The sequence below is a fragment of the Lissotriton vulgaris genome, chromosome 2_1, assembly GCF_964263255.1.
Source record: "Lissotriton vulgaris chromosome 2_1, aLisVul1.2, whole genome shotgun sequence".
NCBI classification, from domain to species: domain Eukaryota; kingdom Metazoa; phylum Chordata; class Amphibia; order Caudata; family Salamandridae; genus Lissotriton; species Lissotriton vulgaris.
Genome location: NC_141687.1, coordinates 21,387,579 through 21,411,731, shown reverse-complemented (window position 1 = coordinate 21,411,731; position 24,153 = coordinate 21,387,579). Strand labels below are relative to the sequence as shown.

Here is a 24,153-nt window from a genome sequence, read left to right as displayed (position 1 = left end):
ATGGCACACCTGAAGCCATCTTGATTGGAATAAAGTGGTAACTCTTAAAACATTTAATTTAAAAAGGAACAAAATGAGGGGGTATATTTTGCCATATGAATTATGATTAGTGCTGCAGAAAGAAAAATTAGGGCACATTTTGAGTGACTTCTCAAACCCTCTTCAATTTCATTAAAACATTCTGACATGCAGTCTCCCAAAATGGCCACCAGAGACAAAAGAGCCTAAATGTAGCCCAAATATCACCCAGATGTACCCCAAGTATAGCCCAATGACAGAATGTCCCAGAGTGTTCTAAAGAACAATTAGAGCGCTAACAGTCTTACTTATGACAAAAGTATGGCACACCAGAAGCCATCTTGATTGGAATGAAGTGGTAAGTCTGAAAACACTCAATTTAAAAAGGAACAACATGAGGGGGTTAATTTTGCCATAGAAAGTATGATTAGTGCTTCAGAAAGAAAAATTAGGGATCATTTTGAGTGACTTCTCAAATCCTCTTCTATTTCATTAAAAAAATTCTGACATGCAGACTGAAACATGCACTTTGAATACCAGCAGCAGACGTCCCTGGTGAGCAGTAGCTTTACTACAGTGATCTAATGTGCAACTAGAGTGCTAACATTCAGAATTTATGGCAAATGTGTGACACATCTGAATGCCTTCTTGATGGAACCAAAGTAAACAAGCATTGAAAATGCAATAGATCTCGCCCTCGTTTAAGTTAAAGCCATTCTGTTTGTAATGAGGTGGCTTTTTAGCTTTGCTTTTATTAGTGTTTTTTCAAGTTTCATGTAAATAACATGCAACTGTATGCATATAAGTATATGTATGCATGCATTTATGTTTGTATTTATATAGATATACAGATGATATATGTTTATATATGTATGTATATATATATATTCACTGAAAAAACCATAGGCTATAGACCATATATAGTTAGGAATTAGCATTTACAAAACCTTGAAAATTCACTGAAAAAACCATAGGTTATAGACCATATATAGTTAGGAATTAGCATTTACAAAACCTTGAAAATTCACTGAAAAAACCATAGGTTATAGACTATATATAGTTAGGAATTCGCATTTACAAAACCTTATTTTACTCACACAAAACCATTGAAATTCCATATATAGTTAGTTGCACTAACTATATATCGCGCACCCGCAATCCACTTCTGATGATGTCACATATTACATCATTCATGACATGGTCAGTGACATCACTGATGACATCACTGATGACATCTCAAATGACATCACTGATGACAACATCCAGTGACTGTATGTTTCTGTAAAGTTAAAATATGTCTTACATATTGAAGAATGAGTGGATGTATAAGTGTCTGGATGAAGGATTTAGTAGGTGCATGACTGACTGTATGAGTGAGTGATTAAATGTGTCTCACTGAGTGCATGGGTTAGTGACTAAACTGTCTTAATTTGTGCATCATTATGTCTGTTGTTCTGTAAACTGTTGCATGTGTTGATAAGTAGCTATATGAGTAACTATATGGTTTATTGATTGGTTGCCCAAGTATTTGTATGGGAGACTGAGTGTGTGTGTGGGTGGCTGGGAGGTGTATGACTCTGTGCATAGATGTGTGAGCAGTTGATTCACTAGATGTATGGTTTCACAAGTGCATGTGGAAACAGCTGTATGGGCGGTTGACTGTGTGCATGAGTGTATTGGTGAGTGAATGGATATCTCAGTGCTACATGTCAAAGTAAGTACATATGTAAAACACAGTACATGTGAGAGTTGACATATATAAATAACTGTGCATAAGAGCCAGTGAATGTGTGAGTGGCTGTATGGATCATTGTGAACTTGTATCAGGGATTGTATAAGAGAGTAAATATGTGTTAGTATATGTTTGAATAAGTAAAGTTTGTATAACTGTATAGTTGAGGAAATGGAGGTGTGATTGATTCTTTGCATGACTGACTAGGTGTGTGAGTAACTCCATGGATGAGTGACAGTCTGTGAGTGTCTGTTTACACTGATTGTATCTAAGGTTATATTAGAGTCTGAAGAGGTTCATCGTATTATCACATGAATGATATCATCAGTGATGTGATCAGTAATGTCAAATGAGATGTCATCAGTGATGTCATCAGTGATGTCATTGGAGATGTCATCAGTGATGTCATTTGAGATGTCATCAGTGATGTCATCAGTGATGTCACTGACCATGTCATGAATGATGTAATATGTGACATCATCAGCAGTGGATTGCGGGTGCGCGATATATAGTTAGTGCAACTAACTATATATGGAATTTCAATGGTTTTGTGTGAGTAAAATAAGGTTTTGTAAATGCGAATTCCTAACTATATATGGTCTATAACCTATGATTTTTTCAGTGAATTTTATATATATATATATATAATTACAAGCACTAGGCAGGAACCTCACACTCTCCTGTGACCTCAGAACTGTAATGTAAAAGGCATTTCTAACGTGCACTTCTACTCCGAAGAGTGACCTGGTGCTCTGAACAACCTGTGGGGAAAACTGAGATGCCTGAGAGAAGCCAGATAACTCGTTCATAAAAAGCCATGTTTTCAACTTCTTACAGAACTGGGGGTGGATAAGATGCATCTTAATTCCAAAGGGAGAAATGGGAAGTAACATCATTCCATTAATTATAAACAGCGGGCAGAAAGGTATCGTAGTTAGCACTGATGAGAAGAAACTTAGGGCACGATGTAGGTGGCCCAAATAAGGTAAATAATACCGAAAATCGGTAGATTTCAGCGTTACCGACCGGTATTGAGCAATTCCCAATGTAGGAAAGGAATCAGTAATACCGATTCCTTAAATGCAATGTAGGAAGCACTTTGAAGAGTGCTTTTGGGCCTTAAGAATTCGGTAATTACCACCAACTTCAAGTTGGTGGGATTCCTTTAAAAAAGCACTTTTTTGCTTTTTTAAAAGTGCCATGCCCTCAGGGCATATATGTGCGCCACATGTGCACACATGCACATTTCAGGGGGTGCAACAGGGTGTCCTTTGGACACCCTGGCACCCTTGAAATACCTCCCGGTATTACCGATTCGGTAATACCGAATGTCTTCCCATTCATTCCTATGGGCCTCCAAGCCCATAGGAATGAATGGGTAGGTATTCCTTATTACCGAATCGGTAATAAGGAATATTAACAATTCAGTATTTTTTACCGAATTTTTACCTACATATGAAATACCGATTTCTTAATACTGAATCGGTAAAATTCAGTATTAAGAAATCGGTATTTCACTATTACCTACATCCGTCCCTTAATGAATTCCACTATCACCTGGACTATTCAGTGACCTCATGCGCACGGCTCTCCATAGGTCTGCCAAGTCACTTCTCACACATTGCTACCGCACAGGACCTCCATGTGAGCTCAAGCACACAGCTATCCACAGGTCTGTTTAGTATTCTCTCTCACCCGGCAATCCACAGATCTGTTCATTCATCAACCACACTTGGCTATCCACAGGACTGTCCAGTAACCTCTCACATGCGACTATCCACAGATCTGTTTAGTAATGGCACACCACTTGGCTATCCACAGGTCTGTTCAGTAACCTCTCATGCTCAGCTATCTACAAGTCTGTTCAGTATTCTCTCACACTTGGCTATCCACAGGAGTGCTCTGTAACCTCTCACACTCAGCTATCCACAGGTCAGCTCAGTATTCTCCCACATTCGGCTATTTACAGATCTGTTCAGTAATCGCACACACTCGGCTATCCACAGGTCTGTTCAGTAATCACGCACTCTCGGCTATCCACAGGTCTGTTCAGTAACGTCTCACACTCAGCTCCCCGCTGGTCTGTTCAGTCATTGTGCACTCAGTTCTCTGCAGGTCTGTTCAGTGACCTCTCATGCTCGGCTGTCCACAGGACTGCTCTGTAACCTCACACACACGGCTATCCAGAGGTCGCTCCAAGAACAACTATGCATTGCTTTTTCTATTTCTCACCCTTGATCTGCAGGTTCGCTGTGGATATGGCCTTCTTGGCGAGGAACATGATCTCTCCGGCATCCTCCGCCTTGACATCACAGATGAGAAGGAAATGCTTTGGTCCTGATGTAGGGAAAGGAAAGCAGAATGTTTCAACATTAAGAACAGTTAAGCTTACAGAGAGCCCTCTTTCAGTTATGTTCCTTCTATTGTAGTGTAGTTCCTATATTCCCAATAGGCTCTGCGCATCGGAATAACATAAACAGCAGTGTAGATGTAGGACTGAGGTCATCTAGGTCTCTACTGACTATGTTAGACTTAATTCGTTTTTGCCAGCTAGCTCAGAGGTCACTAGAAACTTTCTCAAATCAATAGGGAGGGGTTAACTTCCCTGATTTAGACAAGAAGGGATTAGCTTCTGACAACCATAAAACATGACAACTTTGCTCCACCAGAATAAGGAGTGTATCTCCAGAGTCGTGTGAAAACAATAGACAGCTATTTCACTCAGTCAATCGTGCATACTTAATTTCACCAGGGTGCAGAGAAATAGAAAGACAGGCGTTTTTCAATAAAAGGTGTTATTTTATTGAGCAGTCTTCTTTCTCATGCAAGAGAAATGAATTGCCACAATTGCAATACTTGTTATAAAGTTAAGTGCGTACAGTAAAAGGAGTATTATGAAATAATACTGTAAAATCATTGATATGGTTTCTAAGCCATATGATACTTTAAAACGGATAAAATATTTACATACATAAAAAACATTGACTAACAAACTCAACTTGTGCTTCTAAGATACGCCTACCCCGGTGTACCTGACCTAAGCCTAATACATGGGAAGGAGTAAGTAAGATGCAGTGTTAAGTTAAGTTGGGTTTTTGCCAAGAATCTGAATCAAGAATTCTCTCTAAGGTTTGAATCAGCTCCGTACCTTTGTTATAGAATGAAGGAGATCTTGTATCTCGTTTCTCAGGACTCGATCTCCCAGAAACCCGCAAGGGTGACTTGAAAACACCGGAGCTGGATTTCTCGGCGTGAGAAAAGGCAGCTTCTCCAGCGTGTCAAAGGGGAGGGGCGGCTTCCTTCGGCTCTCGCATCAGCTGGGCTTCGGATAAGTAGATAGCCGCTCTGCTCCACACCACTGTGTGTTGCTTAAGGCAAGTGTTGGTATATTTATACCTGGAAGGTACCGTGTTTGACGTAAGGTTGGACATAAGACGTCAATAAAAGATGTCACTAAGAACTGACTGTTCCTTTAGTGCTTGCAGGAGTTCAATGACAAATCAAAACAAAGGCATGGGGAATTCCCAAGTTGCCGAAGATTTGGTGGGCTGCGTGGGCTATGACTGAATATGGGTAAGATTCGTATATCTTCATTAGGACATGGTATATCATAACCGCATGAAGGCATGAATCAGGAATATTTAATTAGGGTCCTAGATACATTCACAACACTATTGTCTTGTGACTGAGGGTCTTGATTGTGTTATACTGAGTCAATGTCCCAGATCCCAGCAACAAAATGATCATGCTTGAAAGAAGTGTCTGCAGGTTAACAAAGCAAAGATCTTGTATCACCCGATTGGGGCGTAGAAACATCAGGACCCACGAAACGCCCTTCTTCGGCCGATGATCATTTGAACATCTCGGACCTGAGAATTGTCTCTGAAGGGCCGGATCCTGAACACATCCGGTCCGCTTGCAGTCAATGCTGGCTGCCACTTCAAGGTCCTGCTTCTGTATTTTCCATCATCTTAACTGTACTGGTTTCCTGTTAGCTATCGGATATATAGTACACATGTTTGAGACCCATCCCAACCCATCCCAGCCCTTGTGACCTGTGACCCTAGCATGCTGCTGCACATCTGTGTACTTAATGTCTACTTTACCACAGCTGTGTACCGGTGAATTACTACTCACATCAAAGAGGTCCTTGAAAACAAGTCTTAAAGATTACGGCCTTGAATTAGAGTTTGTGGATTGGTTACTCCGTCATAAACATGACAGATATCCCGTCCACCTATTACAAGCGCCACAGGATATGATGCACTCGAAGCAGACAGGATATGATGCACTCAAAGCAGACAGGATATGATGCTCTCAAAGCAGACAGGATATAATGCACTTGAAGCAGACAGGATATGATGCACTCGAAGCAGACAAGATATGATGCACTCAAAGCAGACATGATATGATGCACTCGAAGCAGACAGGGTATGATGCACTCGAAGCAGACAAGATATGATGCACTCGAAGCAGACAGGATATGATGCACTCGAAGCAGACAATATATGATGCACTCGAAGCAGACAGGATACGATACACTCAAAGCAGACAGAATATGATGCACTTGAAGCATGCAGAATATGATGTAAATGTAAATGAATTTATATAGCGCAAATCACCGAGCGGTTTCTAAGCGCTTGCTTAGGGAACCCGTCCTGGAATTCCCCTGTGAGATAACCCCGGCAGGGTATCCGCAAGGTGAAAGCCAGGCATCCCACCGCAAGGGGCCGTTGTGGGGATTAAGCAAGCTATTGCCCAGAGTCGCAGAGTGTGAACCCGTGAATCGAGTAGGCACCCGAGCGAGAATTGTCGAGTCCATAGACATTTTAGGACTCAAGACCCCGCCGAGCCGAGAATTGAACCCTGGTCCCGGGCTGACCTCTGCTTCCAGGTCTGCCTCCTCTAACCAGTGAGCCACACTTCTCCACTTCTCACTTGAAGCAGACAGCATATGATGCACTCGAAGCAGACAAGATATGATGCACTCGAAGCAGACAGGATATGATGCACTCGAAGCAGACAGGATATGATGCACTCAAAGCAGACAGGATATGATGCACTCCAAGCAGACAGGATATGATGCACTCGAAGCAGACAGGATATGATACACTCGAAGCAGACAAGATATGGTGCACTCGAAGCAGACAGGATATGATGCACTCGAAGCAGACAGGATATGATGCACTCGAGGCAGACAAGATATGATGCACTCGAAGCAGACAGGATATGATACACTCGAAACAGACAGGATATGATGCACTCGACGCAGACAGGATATGATGCACCCAAAGCATTCAAGATATGATGCACCCGAAGCAGACAGGATATGATGCAATCGAAGCAGACAGGATATGATGCACTTGACGCAGACAGAATATGATGCACTTGAAGCAGACAAGATATGATGCACTCGAAGCAGACAGGATATGATGCACTAGAAGCAGACAGGATATGATGCACCAAAAGCAGACAGGATATGATGCACCCAAAGCAGACAGGATACACATCACATTTGTGGCAGAATAGCACATCCGCTAAACTATAAAGAAAGCCCTAAACCATGAAACCCCAGAGTTCTAAAAAGAATCCTACCTAAAACACTTATAAGCACAAGTGCAAATACACTCTATGACTGTATGCTCACCCCTCACTTCCATCCACCTACAGACCAGCTGAAGACTCATTTCAGAACTTCCCTCTTGAGATCACCCACAATGGGTTGCAATGAGTGCTCCAAATCCAATTAAACTCCATTTACACAAAACACCCTTCTCTAGACTCCTTATAGCTACCACATCCCTGAAGCCTAAGTGCACCACACTTTCCAATTGTGTCCCTCATACTGTACATCTGACCCCTGCTACCTGCCCCAGGTGACATTCTTTCTTCTTCACCAGATCAGACCTACACTATCAAAAGGTAAACAAGAACTTAACACAGTGAGAAACCGGCCATCCTCCATCCATGCCATGAACCCTGGGTGCAGCCTCTGACGTCCGTGTAGTAAGCAAGGGCCCGATGTACGAGGGTGGTGGCTCGAAACGGTCAGTCTTTTTGGCATGTCGAACGGTTTGCAACCCCACCTTCATCTTGCAGTGCTACTGCTGTACTAATCAGCGGCATCACTAAATGCACATACACAGGGATGCAAGAAGAACCCTGCCTGCTTAACATTCACGAGGCAGGACTCGTTCTCCCAATGCTTGTGAATGTATGGATGGACAGCAGATGTCATGGGGGCATGGAGGCCTTCGAGGGACAGCAGGTGTCAGTTCCTGCATTTGCGCTCTCTGATTGGCCGTTTTTAAGGTTTCGCCTGGCGTCCACTGCACAGCAGTGTTCGCGCAGGCAAAATCTTATGTTTTAGCAGTACGGGGCTTTGTCCCGCCTCTCTGTTCCATTGGCTTGCTCCATAAATGGAGGCTAGCCATTGGAAGAGAGATCTGTCCGTAATTGTCGGAGCAGATTCGTGGGCGATCTGGCGATTTTTTCATTTTTTCGCTCTTCGTCCCTCTGTGAACGTCATTGCGGCGGTGGGCGGATGTATTTTTTTTTTTCTCAGCATATTTTGGCCATTTTAGACGTGTCTTTGGAAGGGGTGGGCTGCGCACTGAGGCCGCTGGCCGATGTCGGACGAGCTGTAGACGGCAGGAGTCACCGCAGCCGAGGTTTGGAAGCTGACCAGTTGCCTGGACCTACTAGGTTATACATAGAGCTCGAATCTTTTCTTGAATCCAGGATGCCGCGCGTCTACATTGGCAGATTAAGCTACCAGGTTCGGGAGAAGGACATCCAGCGCTTCTTCGGCGGCTATGGCAGGCTCCTGGAGGTAGACATGAAGAACGGGTACGTTGAGGGTAATGAAAGGAGACCCAACTACAGATTTGCTACCTCTTTGTTTTATTGTATAGCCCCATAAGACGATCCTCGAGCCAGCCTTTGGATTTAAAGCTCTCAAATGGAAATATTTAATCGGTGACAAGCTGCGTTGTGGGTGGCACGTTGCGTGCCTGGACAAGACTTCTCAACTGTTTTTCAATGTACATGTCTTAATTTTACAGTACGCACTGAGCTAGTTGAGTCATCAAGTTTTACAGTTATGTTCATATGCTTTAAAGGCACTTTCCATAGTTGCACGGCGCAGAATGTTCCCCTCTAATGGTTTGGTCGGGCCGTGGAGTGGTTCTATTGCAGCTGCATTGCGCATGAGCAGTAGCCACCATCTTTGTTCTGGCTCGATCTAGGGACAGATCGCCACACTCCATATGCTGTGTTGCATTAATGTCTGGGCACGTTCTTGCCAGTGAACTAGACCTGCCAGTGTCTGCTATGTCTCCCTTGTGACTAAATTAACTATTAGCGCTGGCCTCCGTTATTCTGCATCTGGTGCATGTAGCATCTATTCCAGGGACGTTTTTTTTCTCTGACTCTGCATTGACTCAGGGTTGTCATCCTTAATTCTACATTTAGTGCATGTATTCTAGTAACTTGTTCTTTGTTTGTTGACTCTTCGCACTGACTCATGATTGAGGATTCAAACAGATTAGTGGAGAGTGGGGGAAGAGCTTCATAGGAATGGGTGTAATAATGTTTCTACTTCTGAGGTTTCATTTAGCTATTTAAGGTATTCTGGGAGTTGTTTTTGTTTGAGTGGCAGGCCGGATACCAATGGTTTGTTCAGAATAGCCAAGCACTGGAAACATGGCTGTGCTTACTTCCTTGACCCCTGGCTGTGCTTGCTTCCCTGCCCTCTGGCTGTGCTTGCTTCCCTGCCCCCTGGCTGTTCTTGCTTCCCTGCCCCCTGGCTGTGCTTGCTTCCCTGCCCCCTGGCTGTGCTTGCTTCCCTGCCCGTGCTTGCTTCCCTGCCCCCTGGCTGTGCTTGCTTCCCCGCCCCCTGGCTGTGCTTGCTCCCCCGCCCCCTGGTTCCCCTTCCCCTGGCTGTGCTTGCTCCCCTGCAACCTGGCTGTGCTTGCTTCCCTGCCACCTGGCTGTGCTTGCTTCCCTGCCCCCTCGCTGTGCTTGCTTCCCTGCCCCCTCGCTGTGCTTGCTTCCCTGCCCCATCGCTGTGCTTGCTTCCCTGCCCCCTGGCTGTGCTTGCTTCCCTGCCCCCTGGCTGTGCTTGCTTCCTTGCCCCCTCGCTGTGCTTGCTCTCCTGAGTGTGTGTGTGGCTCTGGGTGGGTGTGTGTGGCTCTGGGTAGGTGTGTGTGGCTCTGGGTGGGTGGGTGTGTCTCTGGGTGGGTGGGTGTGGCTCTGGGTGTGTCTGTGTGTGTGGCTCTGGGTGTGTGTGTGTGGCTCTGGGTGTGTGTGTGTGTAGCTCTGGGTGTCTGTGTGTGTGTGTGGCTCTGTGTAGCTCTGTGTGTGTGTGTGTGTGTGTGGCTCTGTGTGGCTCTGGGTGTGTGTGTGTGTGTGGCTCTGGGTGTGTGTGTGTGTGTGTGTGTGGCTCTGGGTGAGTGTGTGTGGCTGGCTCTGGGTGTGTGTGGTTGGCTCTGGGTGTGTGTGTGTGGCTCTGGGTGTGTGTGTGTGTGGTAGTAATTGCTGTCTGCTGAGCTCGTCCGTAGGGTACAATAGGTCTCACATTTGCGAGAGATTAAGCTATTGGCAATGTAAATGACAAGCCATTTACTTATCTGTTTTCAAAACCAACACATAAATACAAATTTTGTCATTTACAATGCCAATAGCTCTAACTTTTCCAAAGGCGAAACCGTTACATGGTAAATGCTTTTTTTTTAAAGCAACCAGAGACATCTTCCACTTTGCGGATGAGTTACCACCTCGATCCAGATAATGGTAACACCTCAGTGGATTTCAACCACAGCTCTGGTTTCAAATGTCTGATGCAGCGCATACTGACTCCCAAAGGGGAGAGGCTCCCATCACCAGCCCCCTGTCCTTTGCCAGCTGCTGTGTCGTGCAAAAGGCACATTACGACCTGGAAAGAGTTTTCTGCATCGCAATGTGTCTTTAGTAGATCGCAACATGTAGGGTCGCAGAGCCTATGATTTTGTGAATCACAGGAATTGTGACTGCAAAACACACCAGGCGATAAGTCCTTTATTTGCTGTTGGTGAGCGGACTCTTATTCCAACACAACATAATAAAAAGTAGAATAAAAATAATAAGTTCCAATTAAAAACTGATTTGCCCACTCTAATCCCTCGAAGATGAAAGCTTAACTTCATTTTTTCACCATGGCCTAATTATGATAGAGGTCTGTTGGACCGCCGACCGCAAACGCATCGGACAGGAGACCGTCCCTGACTATCAGTTAGCAGTCACACCCACCCTACTGTGATGAGACCGTCAGCAGTCCCACCCGCCCTCCTGTGATGAGACCGCAAGCAGTCACACCCGCCCTCCTGTGATGAGACCGCCAGCAGTCACACCCGCCATCCGGTGATGAGACGGCAGCAGTCACACCCGCCCTAACGGTGATGAGACGCAAGCAGTAACACCCACCCTCCTGTGATGAGACCGCCAGCAGTCACACCCGCCCTCCGGTGATGAGACGCCAGCAGTCACACCCGCCTTCCTGTGATGAGACCGCCAGCAGTCACACCCGCCCTCCGGTGATGAGACGCCAGCAGTCACACCCGCCCTCCGGTGATGAGACGCCAGCAGTCACACCCGCCCTAACGGTGATGAGACACCAGCAGTCACACCCGCCCTCCTGTGATGAGACCGCCAGCAGTCACACCCGCCCTCCGGTGATGAGACCGCCAGCAGTCACACCCGCCCTCCTGTGATGAGACCGCCAGCAGTCACACCCGCCCTCCGGTGATGAGACGCCAGCAGTCACACCCGCCCTCCGGTGATGAGACGCCAGCAGTCACACCCGCCCTCCGGTGATGAGACACCAGCAGTCACACCCGCCCTCCTGTGATGAGACCGCCAGCAGTCACATCTGCCCTCCTGTGATGAGACCGTCAGCAGTCACACCCGCCCTCCTGTGATGAGACCGCCAGCAGTCACACCCGCCCTCCGGTGATGAGACGCCAGCAGTCACACCCGCCCTCCTGTGATGAGACCGCCAGCAGTCACACCCGCCCTCCTGTGATGAGACCACCAGCAGTCATACCCGCCCTCCTGTGATGAGACGTCAGCAGTCGCACCCGCCCTCCTGTGATGAGACCACCAGCAGTCACACCCGCCCTCCTGTGATGAGACGTCAGCAGTCACACCCGCCCTCCTGTGATGAGACGTCAGCAGTCACACCCGCCCTCCTGTGATGAGACCGTCAGCAGTCACACCCGCCCTCCTGTGATGAGACCCCCAGCAGTCACACCCGCCCTCCTGTGATGAGACCGTCAGCAGTCACACCCGCCCTACTGTGATGAGACCGCCATCAGTCACACCCGCCCTCCTGTGATGAGACCGTCAGCAGTCACACCCGCCCTCCTGTGATGAGACCGCCAGCACGGAGGTGGGAAAGGGCTCCTTTCTTCTGCAGCTTATGCTGTGGCCCAGGAAAAGGGCTGCGGCACAAGCCGCATATAAAAAGCACTTTGTGCACACCCATGTGCCAGGTACCATGTGGGGCATGGATTTGTGGGGGCACTACTGCTTTAGCCCCCAAGGCCACTTGGCAGTGGCCAATGGCGGATAGGGGCCCTGCCTGGGTCACCTAAAGTCTGTTTCCTGCAGCCCTTTCATGACGGTCGGACCACCATGAAAGGGCTGGGTAAAGGGGCATCCTAATCCCTAAGGGGTGCCTGCGCAGGCAGCGCCTCCATTGTAGGGATAGGATTGCGACCCCTGCCCCTACGGGATCATGGATCCTGTCAGAGGCGGTGGTCTATCCCCTCCACTACTGTGCTCCAACCTCCAGCCTCGTAATGCGGCAGTCGGACCGATCGTCTGGATGTCGGATGGACCGCCACCGATGACCTGTTGGTGGCGGTTAAACCAACGTCGTAATGAGGCCCCACGTTTAAATTTTGAAATTAAGAATTGAAACAAAGCAATTACGTACAAGGTTGTACAAAGTTACAGTTTCTATAGTACATACCACAAGTTGCAAGTCTACGAGTAAGTATCAATGTTCGCAGCCTCCACCCTTCAGAGATGACAGAAATCCCGTCTTTAACACACGAAAGGCTGATATTTCAACCTGCATCCTCTCCAACTAAGCTGCCTCAGCTCCTCGCCTGCCTTCCTCATCTCTGGCCTGACAATCTAAGGTTGATGTCCGGTAACATAGAATAAACCCTCCTATCCAAGCATGAACATTGGAATCAAGGCTGCTTAGACTGCTTCTTCCTCTCAGGGGTGGGTCCTTCTTTTTTTAGGGTTTGTTTGGAGGTCACTCCCATTTCACTTCCTGTTTTACTTCTGTGCACAGGGAGTCCCTGTCTTGAAGCTGGAGATGAGTGCTGTGTTTTATGTTCATATTGGGTATTATAGGGTCTTGCTGCAGTGATCCCCAGCTCATGCCTGTTTTAGTGCTCGGCCCTTCCCTCCTGGTTGGTGGTCTGGGTGAGCCGCGATACTTTGTCACTATAGTAGTGTGCAGATGTAGGAAGTGTCGCCCGGTTGCCGGCAGCCTTGGCATTCTGGTGTTACCTATGAGTTCCGTAAGCAGAACCCCATTATCTTCAACCGGCTCAGGCCTCCACTACTGCTTGGAGGAGAAACATCTGGAGGGTTCTAACCAGGTCCCACGCTTAAATAAAATCCAGATGATGATTGAGCAAAACATTGAAGCTGGCTCTTCAAGCAAGAAAGAGGTCTCCACCACCTGAAGAGCCAAGTGTTTCTGCTGCTCGCGAGGAGGATGAAGAGGCGGAAGGGGAGGTCTTTAGAGGGCACCGAGCTACGCAGGCTTTTCAGCACGTAAGGAAACACCCGTCGGTCCCACATCTGGCTGTACATCCCCAGAAGGAAGATCCGGAAAGTATCGTATCCACTTACATAAGGGTGCTCGGAATGGACTGTGAGTGGAAGGAAATTTAACACGTTCCCCAGGTTTGTGCTAAGGTGTTACCTGTGGAGCAATCTATCGAGACCACGCTTGAGTTGTGAAGGTTGATTCGCTGCAGCATTATCATCTTTCCACGGCACCATAGTGTCAGAAGAGTTTACCGCTGAAGATGTTTGATGAGAACTTGGAGGTGGCGGTGAAGAGAGCATGTTCTGCATCTTATCTTGCTACAGGACCCTCTGTTGCTCCATATCGAGCGCAGTCATTGACGAGATCCGTTCAAATACTTCCAGAACAGGAGCGAACAGGAGAAGGTCTGTCATCCATTTGGACAATAATGAAGCCGCTGGTCTGGTTCCTTTTAGATATGTTGTTGGATGGATTACAATCAGTGATTATGCAGCATATGGTATATGTATGCATGTAGCTCACGGTGCTTCCGTGCACCCTGAAGACCCATCTGGATTGGTTCATGGATGGCCAATGCTCCATACATCTCAGAAGGACCTACGTATGTGTCTTCCATTTACGTGATCACATTAGTGGTCCTCAACTAGACGACTTGGTTAGTGGAGGCCACAAACGTAAGATGGCCGCCCATCCTAAAGGAGAGGGGTGTGTGTTGGGTTCTAGAAGGTGATGTACAGGTATCCAAAAGGCTTTATTGCCCACTTCAAATGATACTTGTGTAATGATCAGCAGTCAAACTGAATGATTTCACTTCTGCACCCAACCAGTCATAGGTACAGAGGCCCAGGTTTACAAGCCCCATGCCCCACTTTTGCGTCCCTTTTAACATGGGAAAAGTGACGCAAAAGTGGCGCAAGAGGCTTGTAAATCTGTCCCAGAGTGAGAATCGAGGAATGATTATGCATTTTTATTTTTTTTTGTCCTCATTAGCCATTGAGTCGATCCAACTGTGCTCTTATCCGCACAGACAAGAGGGCAGACCCCCCTATAGCACCAAGAAGCCCAATAGTAAGCTCCAAGTACTCAGAGTCCGTCCCCATGTCACCAACAGAGCTTGGACAAACATTTTCCCTTCAGACCAGTTCGGCCAGTTGTCCAATAGCTGTACGGTGCCTCCCTTTGGACAGAGAGATTTTAGGCTTAACCATCGGACCCGGGGAAAAAACAAAACAAAAAAAAACAACAACAAAAAAAACCCCGGGTTAACTAACTGTCCCTTCTCCAATTAATCAAGAGGTCCCAAAATCTCAAAGATCGAGGACTACATGATCTAGATAGATCCTGCTTTGACGTTGCATATAATGAAGACAGCCACTCTGCATGTGTTGGGGGGTTTGTGTTGACCCAGTTTTTGCAGATTTCTCTTCTTGCCAATAAAATGGCGTAAAACAGAAATTCTCTCTCTAGTCCCTTGATATTGTCGTTTATTCCAAAGATAATTAAAAGCCATGTGCACGGGATAGATGAACCAAGAATAGATTCAAGTGTTGTTCTGACTTCGTTCCAGAAGGTAGCAATGCTCGGGCACTCACAGAACATGTGAAGATCTGAGGCAGCTAGGAAAGAACAAGGAATGATTATGCATTGATGGATGTTCATCGTCGGTGATACTTTACATTTTGCGTCACTAAAGCACATGTTGGCATTACAGGGAACAGAACTGAATGGATGGTTGTACGCTGCCATAAAACAAGCATTGGAAATGCAATAGGTCTCGCATTAGGAAAGTTTGAGCGATTGGTATTGTAAATGACACTTTTTTTTATTTGTGTCAGTTTTAAAAATAGCAAAATTAATAGCTTTGTCAGTTACAATGTCAATAGTTTTAACTTTCGCAAATGTGACACCTATAGCATTTGTAATGCAATGTGTGTTGTATTTACGTGACTTAGATGTATTGATATTACAAATAACAATGTCTTTTAATTTTGTAAATAATTAATACTTAAATAAAAGTTATTGTAATTTATAATGGCAATAGCGTAAACGTTTGTAAATAACTTTTGTGAAGATTATGTCCAGTGTATTTTATTGTGACGAAAATCCAAGAACATTGCATTTGCACCTACACACACACACAGCCACACATATAGATGTGGTGATGGTGGATCTGGGGGATGTGGTGGTGGTGGATGTGGTGGTGATTGTGGATGTGGTGGTGATGGTGGTGGATGTGGAGATGGTGGTGGATGTGGTGGTGGTGGTGGATGTGGTGGTGGTGGTGGTGGGGGTGGATGTGGTGGTGGTGGATGTGGTGGTGGTGGATGTGGTGGTGGATGTGGTGGTGGATGTGGTGGTGGTGGTGGATGTGGATGTTGTGGTGGATGTGGAAGTGGTGGATGTGGAAGTGGTGGATGTGGAAGTGGTGGATGTGGAAGTGGTGGAAGTGGTGGATGTGGAGGTGGTGGATGTGGAGGTGGTGGATGTGGTGGTGGTGGATGTGGTGGAGGTGGATGTGGTGGATGTGGTGGTGGTGGATGTGGTGGTGGATGTGGTGGATGTGGTGGTGGATATGGTGGTGGTGGATATGGTGGTGGTGGATGTGGTGGATGTGGATGTGGTGGTGGATATGGTGGTGGTGGATATGGTGGTGGTGGATGTGGTGGTGGTGGATGTGGTGGTGGTGGATGTGGTGGTGGTGGATGTGGTGGTGGTGGTGGATGTGGTGGTGGTGGTGGATGTGATGTGGTGGTGGTGGTGGATGTGATGGATGTGGTGGTGGATGTGGTGGTGGCGTATGTGGTGGTGGTGGATGTGGTGGTGGTGGATGTGGTGGATGTGGTGGTGGTGGATGTGGTGGTGGTGGATGTGGTGGTGGTGGTGGATGTGGTGGTGGTGGTTGTGGTGGTGGTGGTGGATGTGATGTGGTGGTGGTGGTGGATGTGGTGGATGTGGTGGTGGTGGATGTGGTGGATGTGGTGGATGTGGTGGTGGTGGATGTGGTGGTTGATGTGGTGGTGGTGGATGTGGTGGAGGTGGATGTGGTGGATGTGGTGGTGGTGGATGTGGTGGTGGTGGTGGATGTGGTGGTGGTGGATGTGGCGGTGGATATCATGGTGGATGTGGATGTGATGGTGGATGTGGTGGTGGTGGATGCGGTGGTGGATGTCTTGGTGATGGTGGATGTGGTGGTGGATGTGGTGGTGGTGGATGTGGTGGTGGTGGATGTGGCGGTGGTGGATGTGGTGGTGGTGGATGTGGTGGATGTGGCGGTGGTGGATGTGGTGGTGGGGAGAGAGTGGGCAGGGCTTCAAGTCCATACTCCAATACAGCACACCTTGCATAGCAGTGCATGGGCTGACTAGGCTCGACCTATTAAATGAAATTAGAAGAGAGAAGTACGTTGGGAGTAGATAACAAAGGAGTAAAGGGAAGAAAAGTCGGGATAAAGAATGAGTTACGGAGAAGGAGGGCAACATAATGATTCAAAATTAAAAGTACAGAGGATATGGAATGTGGAGGTGACAGCTGGCAGGAACGAGAGGAAAGTGAGAGATGTCTCTTTCTTTATAAATAACTTTTCGAGCTGTGGATAGAAGCATCACAGAATTTGAGTGAACGCAAACGTTGTCCCATTTTTTCAGCTCTTAGAGCGTGCACTCTTTCTCGACATTAAAGCCTTGCGGACCCTAGTGAGAGTTACTTGTTTTGAGTTTCGTTCAAAGCCACTTTGCCGCTGTCTGCATTGGCTTCACAGTACATATAGCTCAACTTTAACAACTCTGGCTAGTCCCCCAAAAATATGGCTGGTGTGCTGAAGAGTGAAGAAGGTGACGTTGTTCGTGTGCCAGCAGGAGAGGTCCGCAGTTGTGCGTCTCCTCCCTCATCAGCTGGCTCCTGGAGGAGGGTTAGCGGCTCTCGTGATGTCCTCGGGGCAAAGGGAGGAGGGTGGGAAGAAGCCGGGGGGAGGGAAGGAAGGGGGAGGAGAGGCGGGAGGTATTTTCAAGTTTAAACAAGGGGCGGAGTGAGGGGGAGGTGTGCTGGGAGAGAGAGTGGGGAGGGGGGCGGAGCGGGAAGAGCGTCGTGAGGGGAGAGAGAGTAGGTAGAGGGCTGAGCGTGAAGAGCTGCTCTCGGCAGGCTGGGGAACTAGGGGTTAATGTAGGAGGAGTCTGTCCTAAATATCTCTTGACTCTTAATTAACCTCAGGGAACTGCAACCATTGTGAACTCCTCTAGATAGCATTCCATTCTGTCGTTTCTTTTTCAAAACAAATGTTACTGCATTTCTAGCCATCTTACAGGCCGAGGGGCCACATACATATGTACGTATTCTTGCATACAGTGACATAACGTTGCATATTGGTGATGACAACAAAACGAGTACAACACGCTGAGCTATAACTAGTCTGCATCCCTCTGAACTGTCCCAGACAATGGCCGATGAACCTGAATGACATCCCACAACGTACATCACGCAACTGGACTATAGGACTGCACGGCCACTCTATGGGGTTAGCAATCGACAACTGAGGTCTGGGGTCAGGCCTCGGTAGTGAGCCCACCGCTGTCACATTCGGTCGTTTTTAGCTCATCTGTGAGATTACATAGGTAAACCGTCTTCTGTGAACCTGCATTGGTATCTCTGTCCCGTCCCTACAAGGGGCTGCTCAGCACAGCCTTCTGGCTGGTAAGCACTGCAAGAGGCAGAAGCTAGCCTGTACGGAAAGCACAGAGACACTGCGGCAGACAAGCTTAACAGTAGTATGAGCCATCTACATCATGATCGACTCTACAGCCTATTTCAAGCTCTGGGATGAAACGTAGCCCGAATCTTGCCTTGCACATACAACTGTTTCATACGCAGGCATGTGACTGCATGGCACACGTGTGGCTGCACAGCTGCCGGATCAAATTCCATAAATGCGGTGGGTATATCGATGTAGGTCAGCATGGTCATGGCCAAATGGGTTTGAACCCTTTTGCAGTTAAATGCGTAAAAATATACACTTAGCGTGCCCTTTATTTTAACCAAATGTCGATTCACCGATAGCAGTAATCAAATGGCAAAGCCGTCTTTGTCATTTACAGTAACACTGCTGTGCCAAAAAAACATCCCGAGACCAGGAGTGTGCGACACAACTAACATCGCAAAGTTCAAGAACTGACCAATGTCCCTCGTGGTGCACGTTTTGTGATCTCCTACATGCACTCTGAAGAAATAAATCTAGGAAGATAGGAATCTCTTACTGTTTATTTTAAACCCCCAGCTGGAAGGTCGTCCACCAACCGACCCGTTAGCGTTCAAAACATAACCAGGCTCAGAGCACTAAGCACAGGCATGAAGCTGTGCAAACTCAAGCGATAGCAGTCTACCATTGAAAATTCGGAGAAAGGCACAGATAAGCAAGCCTCAGAGAAGAACACGATGAAAAACTCCTACAACTGAAGAAATATTAATACCAGTCGACAATGAGCACACGTTTTCCCTTTTTTGCAAAACAAAAGCGTGCGGCTTCCCCTAGGCGGTCAGACCCACCTTCTCCTCCACAGCGTGCGTAACGAGTGTTGCGTATTTGCTACTGATCCAGCGGAAGAAGGCCGGGACTCCCATGGCGGCGCTGGCGGGGAACGAGGAGACTCAAGCGGTGGCGGCAAGGCTAGAGTTCCACCTTAGCCGAGATGAGTTTTGAGAAGAAGGAGGAAGAAGGAAGCTGGATCCGGTTGGAGTAAAGCATACCGGAAGCAGAAGCGCGGCACGACCTTTCACCCATGTGTAGGGTGCGGGGGAAAGAAAGGAGGAGGTGCTGCACAAGGGAATTACCCAGTTCCCGTGAAGTCATAGTGGGATTCTATTGCAACGTCACTTTTCTTTGTACCTTTGTTGCTACATTTGCTCTCACCTGAGGTTTGCTTGTTATTTTTTTGGGTTTGCATATAGCGCGGACGTAGCATCAGAGCGCTTTAAAACAGTTGTAGGGTACAAGGGTTACAGCTAGTAGTCGGGGGGGGCAAATTAGGGAACTTTGGGCGGAGAATCAGAGGGCGGATATAATTGGGACGGTGGCAGTGCTTAATTTGTGCCGGTGCTTTCCGGTGCTTAGCACCGGCACTTAATTATCAGGGCCGGGTCTATGCATCTGCTGCGCACGTCCACATTGATGTGTTTTAAAATGTACCTTTACTGTACTCGGTGCAGCCACAGGCCCGCAGCGTGATTTTTGCTTATTCCGCCGAGTGAGTCACAGTGTCACGGGGTTTAGCGTTGTGACTCACTTCTTAATCACCCTGCCCAAGTCCAAGAGAATATTCAAATTAATGATAAATATACATGTCATGGCGGCCGTGGGGCCGCGCGGGCCTTCTTCATTCAGTCAGTGCGGTGTTGACTGTTTGCCGCTTGTCAGTGGGCGGGCCGCGGAACACACAGATACACACTGATTTATTTGGGCGGGCCGTGCTGGAGGTTCTGATGGGGTAGGGGCTGTGCGCATGGCAGCATGCGCACGCCGCGCCAATTTTTTTCACTTTGCCACCAGGAGCCATGACCCAGCATAACCACCGCAGCTCCCCATGAGTAATCGTCGTCGACGTTGTGAGCCCAGCCCGGCCTGACCCGACCCGACCGACATCGACATTAAGGGCAGAGCTGGGCAGCCTGTGCAGGCAAGCAGGCAGCACCAGGCCGCCGCGGCCTAATCAATTTAAGCAAAGGCACAAGGCAGTGCAGTGCAGCCAGTGTGTGTCCCTGTCGGCCGGCCCACAACGAATAATGGTAAGTGGATTCCTCATGTTTTCATAACGATTTATTTACATAAGTGTATGTGTGCATTCTCACACTCTCCGCGGCACTTAATGATTATGTGCAGCAACGCCGCTGCACCACGTTTACTGCACATCTCTAAACTGTATACACCTCACCCCACACTTCTCTCGTAGGTAAGACAACCTACGTGACGTCTAACAAGCGTAGTGTGACCTTGTCAGGGGTTGGAAGCCCTATGCACATACTACAATGTAATACAATACACACACAAGCAGTCACGTATGCGCACACACAAGCTCAAACATACACGCACACACAGTCATAAAAACCCACACACAATCATGCTTTCACACATGTGCTTGCATGATGCACACATACGCGCTCACTGTCACAGGCACATAAGCACACACACACACACACTGGCACTCACTAATGCACTTACTCTGCCATATTATCAAATTTGCAGGGACCATCAGCAAGACAGGGGCCCCTTTGATTGACTACACAAAAGGGGTTTCCAGGGACTTCGCAGCCACAGGGATCTGAGTTTACACATCCATGCCCAAGACGCCTAACTGCACCAAATTGCTGGAAAGCAGGATGGCAGAGAAACAAAGCACGAATGCCGGAAACAAGGGGTGAAACAAACATGTTATTAAAGGGGTCTACAAAGTGCAGCACCTTAGTCCAGCACTCCAGCTCAAGGTGCGGTTTAGTGCAAAATGCTGGACGGCACCGTACGAAAGAGGGTGTTAAAGAGACCGACCAGTGTACAGAAAAAACACAGTTCTCTTTATCGAGCCCTGCATCTTTAGAATAATAATAACTATTTGTAAAGCGTGAGCATATCAGCCCTTAATGTTTCAAGGTGCAGTAGGGTCGCCAGGGAGATTCAGTGAGCTATTGCCCAGAGTCACATGATGCCACAGGGGATCGTCATGTGACTCCCGCGAACCTTCTTTCTGTCATTAACCAATAGTAGGTGTTATAGAATGCAAGTTTGATGATGTCAGCGCAGGTTTTGCGTTGTTTTGTGATGTCATCTACTACATGACCTCTGGTTTATAGCATGTGTTCAGCTGCTTCCGCTATTTTGTGGGCGCTGGTAGCAGTGGCACAAATTAAGAACTGGTAAGATTAGAAGTTAAGCATTTAAGCAGTGATTGTAAACTAACTTTAGTACCAGTAGCTACGCGAAGCCAGCGAACTAGGGATGCCATTGATTATTCAAATGTTATTAAAAAATGTACTTGGGGCCCTGGAGGGGAGGAACCTTCTATCAAAAACATGTTGGAGAAAGGCTCGCTGGCTGAAATTCAACTCAGGTATTACATCTGGCTGTTGTAGAATATGGACGGAGCATATACCGATGTGGGTGGAGCTAGTAGTGGAAGTAGGTGGAGCAAGGGGAAGTGGGTGTGGCCTAATAAAAAAATTGGAGCACCTGCACTTAATATTTTACAAATTAAGCACTGGACGGTGGGTAGTCAGAGGTATGACCAGTGTGTGTGTGCCGTCCGTGCCTATACACGATCGTGATTGTGCACTATACCGCAAACTAGGCGTCAAGGGGCGCCATCTTGGGTGAGAAAAAGTGAGATAGAACAAGGTTGTGCTGGGAGAGAGAGAGTGGGGAGGAGAGTAGGAGGAGGAGGGGGGAGGAGAGTAGGGGAGGCACGACCTAGCGGCCGTGCAACCAAGAAGTGAGGGGGCGGAGCTGGGGGAGGCTGTGAGAGAGAGAGTGGGCAAGGCAGGCGGCTGGGGGCATGTGCACGCGCTTTTAAGCTCAATGCGCATGCGCATTGAGCTTAAATTTCACTGGCACTGCAAGGAATCGCCACGATTCCTTGCAAGTTGGTTAAAGAGTGTTTAAGCCCCCATAGTCTCGCAAGCTCGATGCGCATGCGCATCGACAGGCGAGACCTAAAACAGGTGCAGGCTCATAATAATAATGATGAAATATAAAATCTGTGCTTACAGTGTGCGCTACAGTACAGTGTGCAGCAGAGAAATGTGCCACACTGAGGAGAGCGCTCGCTGCTATTGCTCTCCCAAGGCTTGTGTGCACTAACATTGACATTTGGGCAAAATACATGGCGTTGCTTTGGGCCGGATAATGGTGTTGCTTTGGGCCTGGTAATGGCAGTGCTTTGGGCCTAATATTTAAAGGCCATTGCGGTTGCCAGGTTTGTCCGTCGTATTGGGCTTCCTGAAAAAAAGTGAGGAATGCTGGCTCTGCTGGTATCATAGGAAGAGAGCAGACTCGGCAGGGTCTCCAAGGGAGTACAAGAAGGACCATTTACAGCTCCGGGTTGGGAAGGGAAGACTAAGCTTGCTTCGCCGGTAAAATATATGGAGCCCGCTTAATTACTTTTTGATTCCAGTGGGCTGGTTTTTACTTATCGACCTGGACAAGATGAAAGGCTATACTGGCTCCTTCGGTATTGAATAATGTGGCGCGCAGATGCACTAGCATTCTAGCAGCATGTACAGTAACTCTAAAGTATCCTAGCATATAAGATACGGCTGGATGAAGTGTTCGCATCTAACATGGGGCAGCTTCAGATATCTGCACCAATAGCTATTTTATGGGGAAAGACGGGCATTTTACAGCATATACGAATACATATTTACAAAATAAAAACAAACAACAAATAAAAGTGTTCAAACCCAAAATAATAGACAATACAAATATGTGCATTTAAGAGCCCAGGAGTGAGTGACTGCCCAGGGCATTCTTCACACCGCTACCACACAAGAGGGTGGGTGCATTTAAAGGGGAGCTGCATGTTTTGGGACAACTCAAGCACAACCGAGCTAAGGAAGCACAGAGCTATTTGTCGTGCAGCAGTCTCTGCATAACCTTGATCCAAAGCAAAGGGTATTTAGTCACTGTTTTCTGCCGGCTTGCGGCACTGATGTGAGAGTAAATTCACACAATGTTTATACTTTAAAAACCTGTGAAGTACTTAGCTGCGGCTCCAGAAAGACGGACACAAAGCCACGGAGCTACTTTGAGGTGATTTGTTTTTTTGTGCATATAAAGCATACAATTTCAAGAGCACCTGGGTGCAGCTTTAACACCAAGCAGCAAGTTTAAATGTAATCTCTTAAAAGACGGCCAGCTCACACTAAATCGCTCTAATAAAAAAAAGTGTGTGTTTTGGCCAAGAATGCAACTGATCGGCAGGGGCTGTAACTTTTTGCATTTCATGAACATCACCCGCTTAGCAAAATACAAAAAGAGCATAGCATAAAAATAAAATGTAATCCAAAATAATAATACCTAGCGGACCAAAACTAGGCAACATCTGGAAATATATATAAATGATAACCCGATATTCACACAGTTGGTAGGGGAAAAACGACACATATAGCTATCTCAAATTTTAGCAGCTATAGGTAGACAATTTTGAACAAAAGCGCCTCCTGAGTTGGGCTTATCTCGAGGAAGCGTATTCCTCAAAGGCTCTGTTAAAACTAGCTGAAACGCGAGAACAAGCCCCCAGTAACAACAGGATGTTTATGGGCTGTTACCAGAGCTATTATACACATTAAACCAGGAAAAATTAGAAGTTGATCCCAAAGACTATTTAAACCTATGCACAAAACAAAAAAATATATAAAACACACACCGATTTGCAGCAAGCAAAATAACCTACAAAGTTACATGCAGATTTAATGGTTAAAAAGAAACAACGCGATTAAGAAGGCACATCCTTTTTAGCCCCGGTCACAAAGTAATGTTGGAGAATAAAACGTGAACTAGGTGAAAGTTCCCCTTAGCAGCAGACAATAACAACTACAC

The 24,153-nt window shown here is 47.1% G+C and overlaps 1 protein-coding gene across 3 annotated transcripts in view; it reads right to left on the bottom strand.

The window, feature by feature from the left end:
* The window catches only part of OBSL1 (obscurin like cytoskeletal adaptor 1), a 548,309-nt gene that overhangs the window by 51,583 nt on the left and 472,573 nt on the right, over window positions 1-24,153 (bottom strand). For all 3 annotated transcript variants that reach the window (XM_086954344.1, XM_086954343.1, XM_086954342.1), the window contains one exon: window positions 3,983-4,087. In XM_086954344.1, coding sequence (XP_086810470.1) covers window positions 3,983-4,087 — 105 coding nt within the window. The remainder of the gene's footprint in view (window positions 1-3,982; window positions 4,088-24,153) is intronic.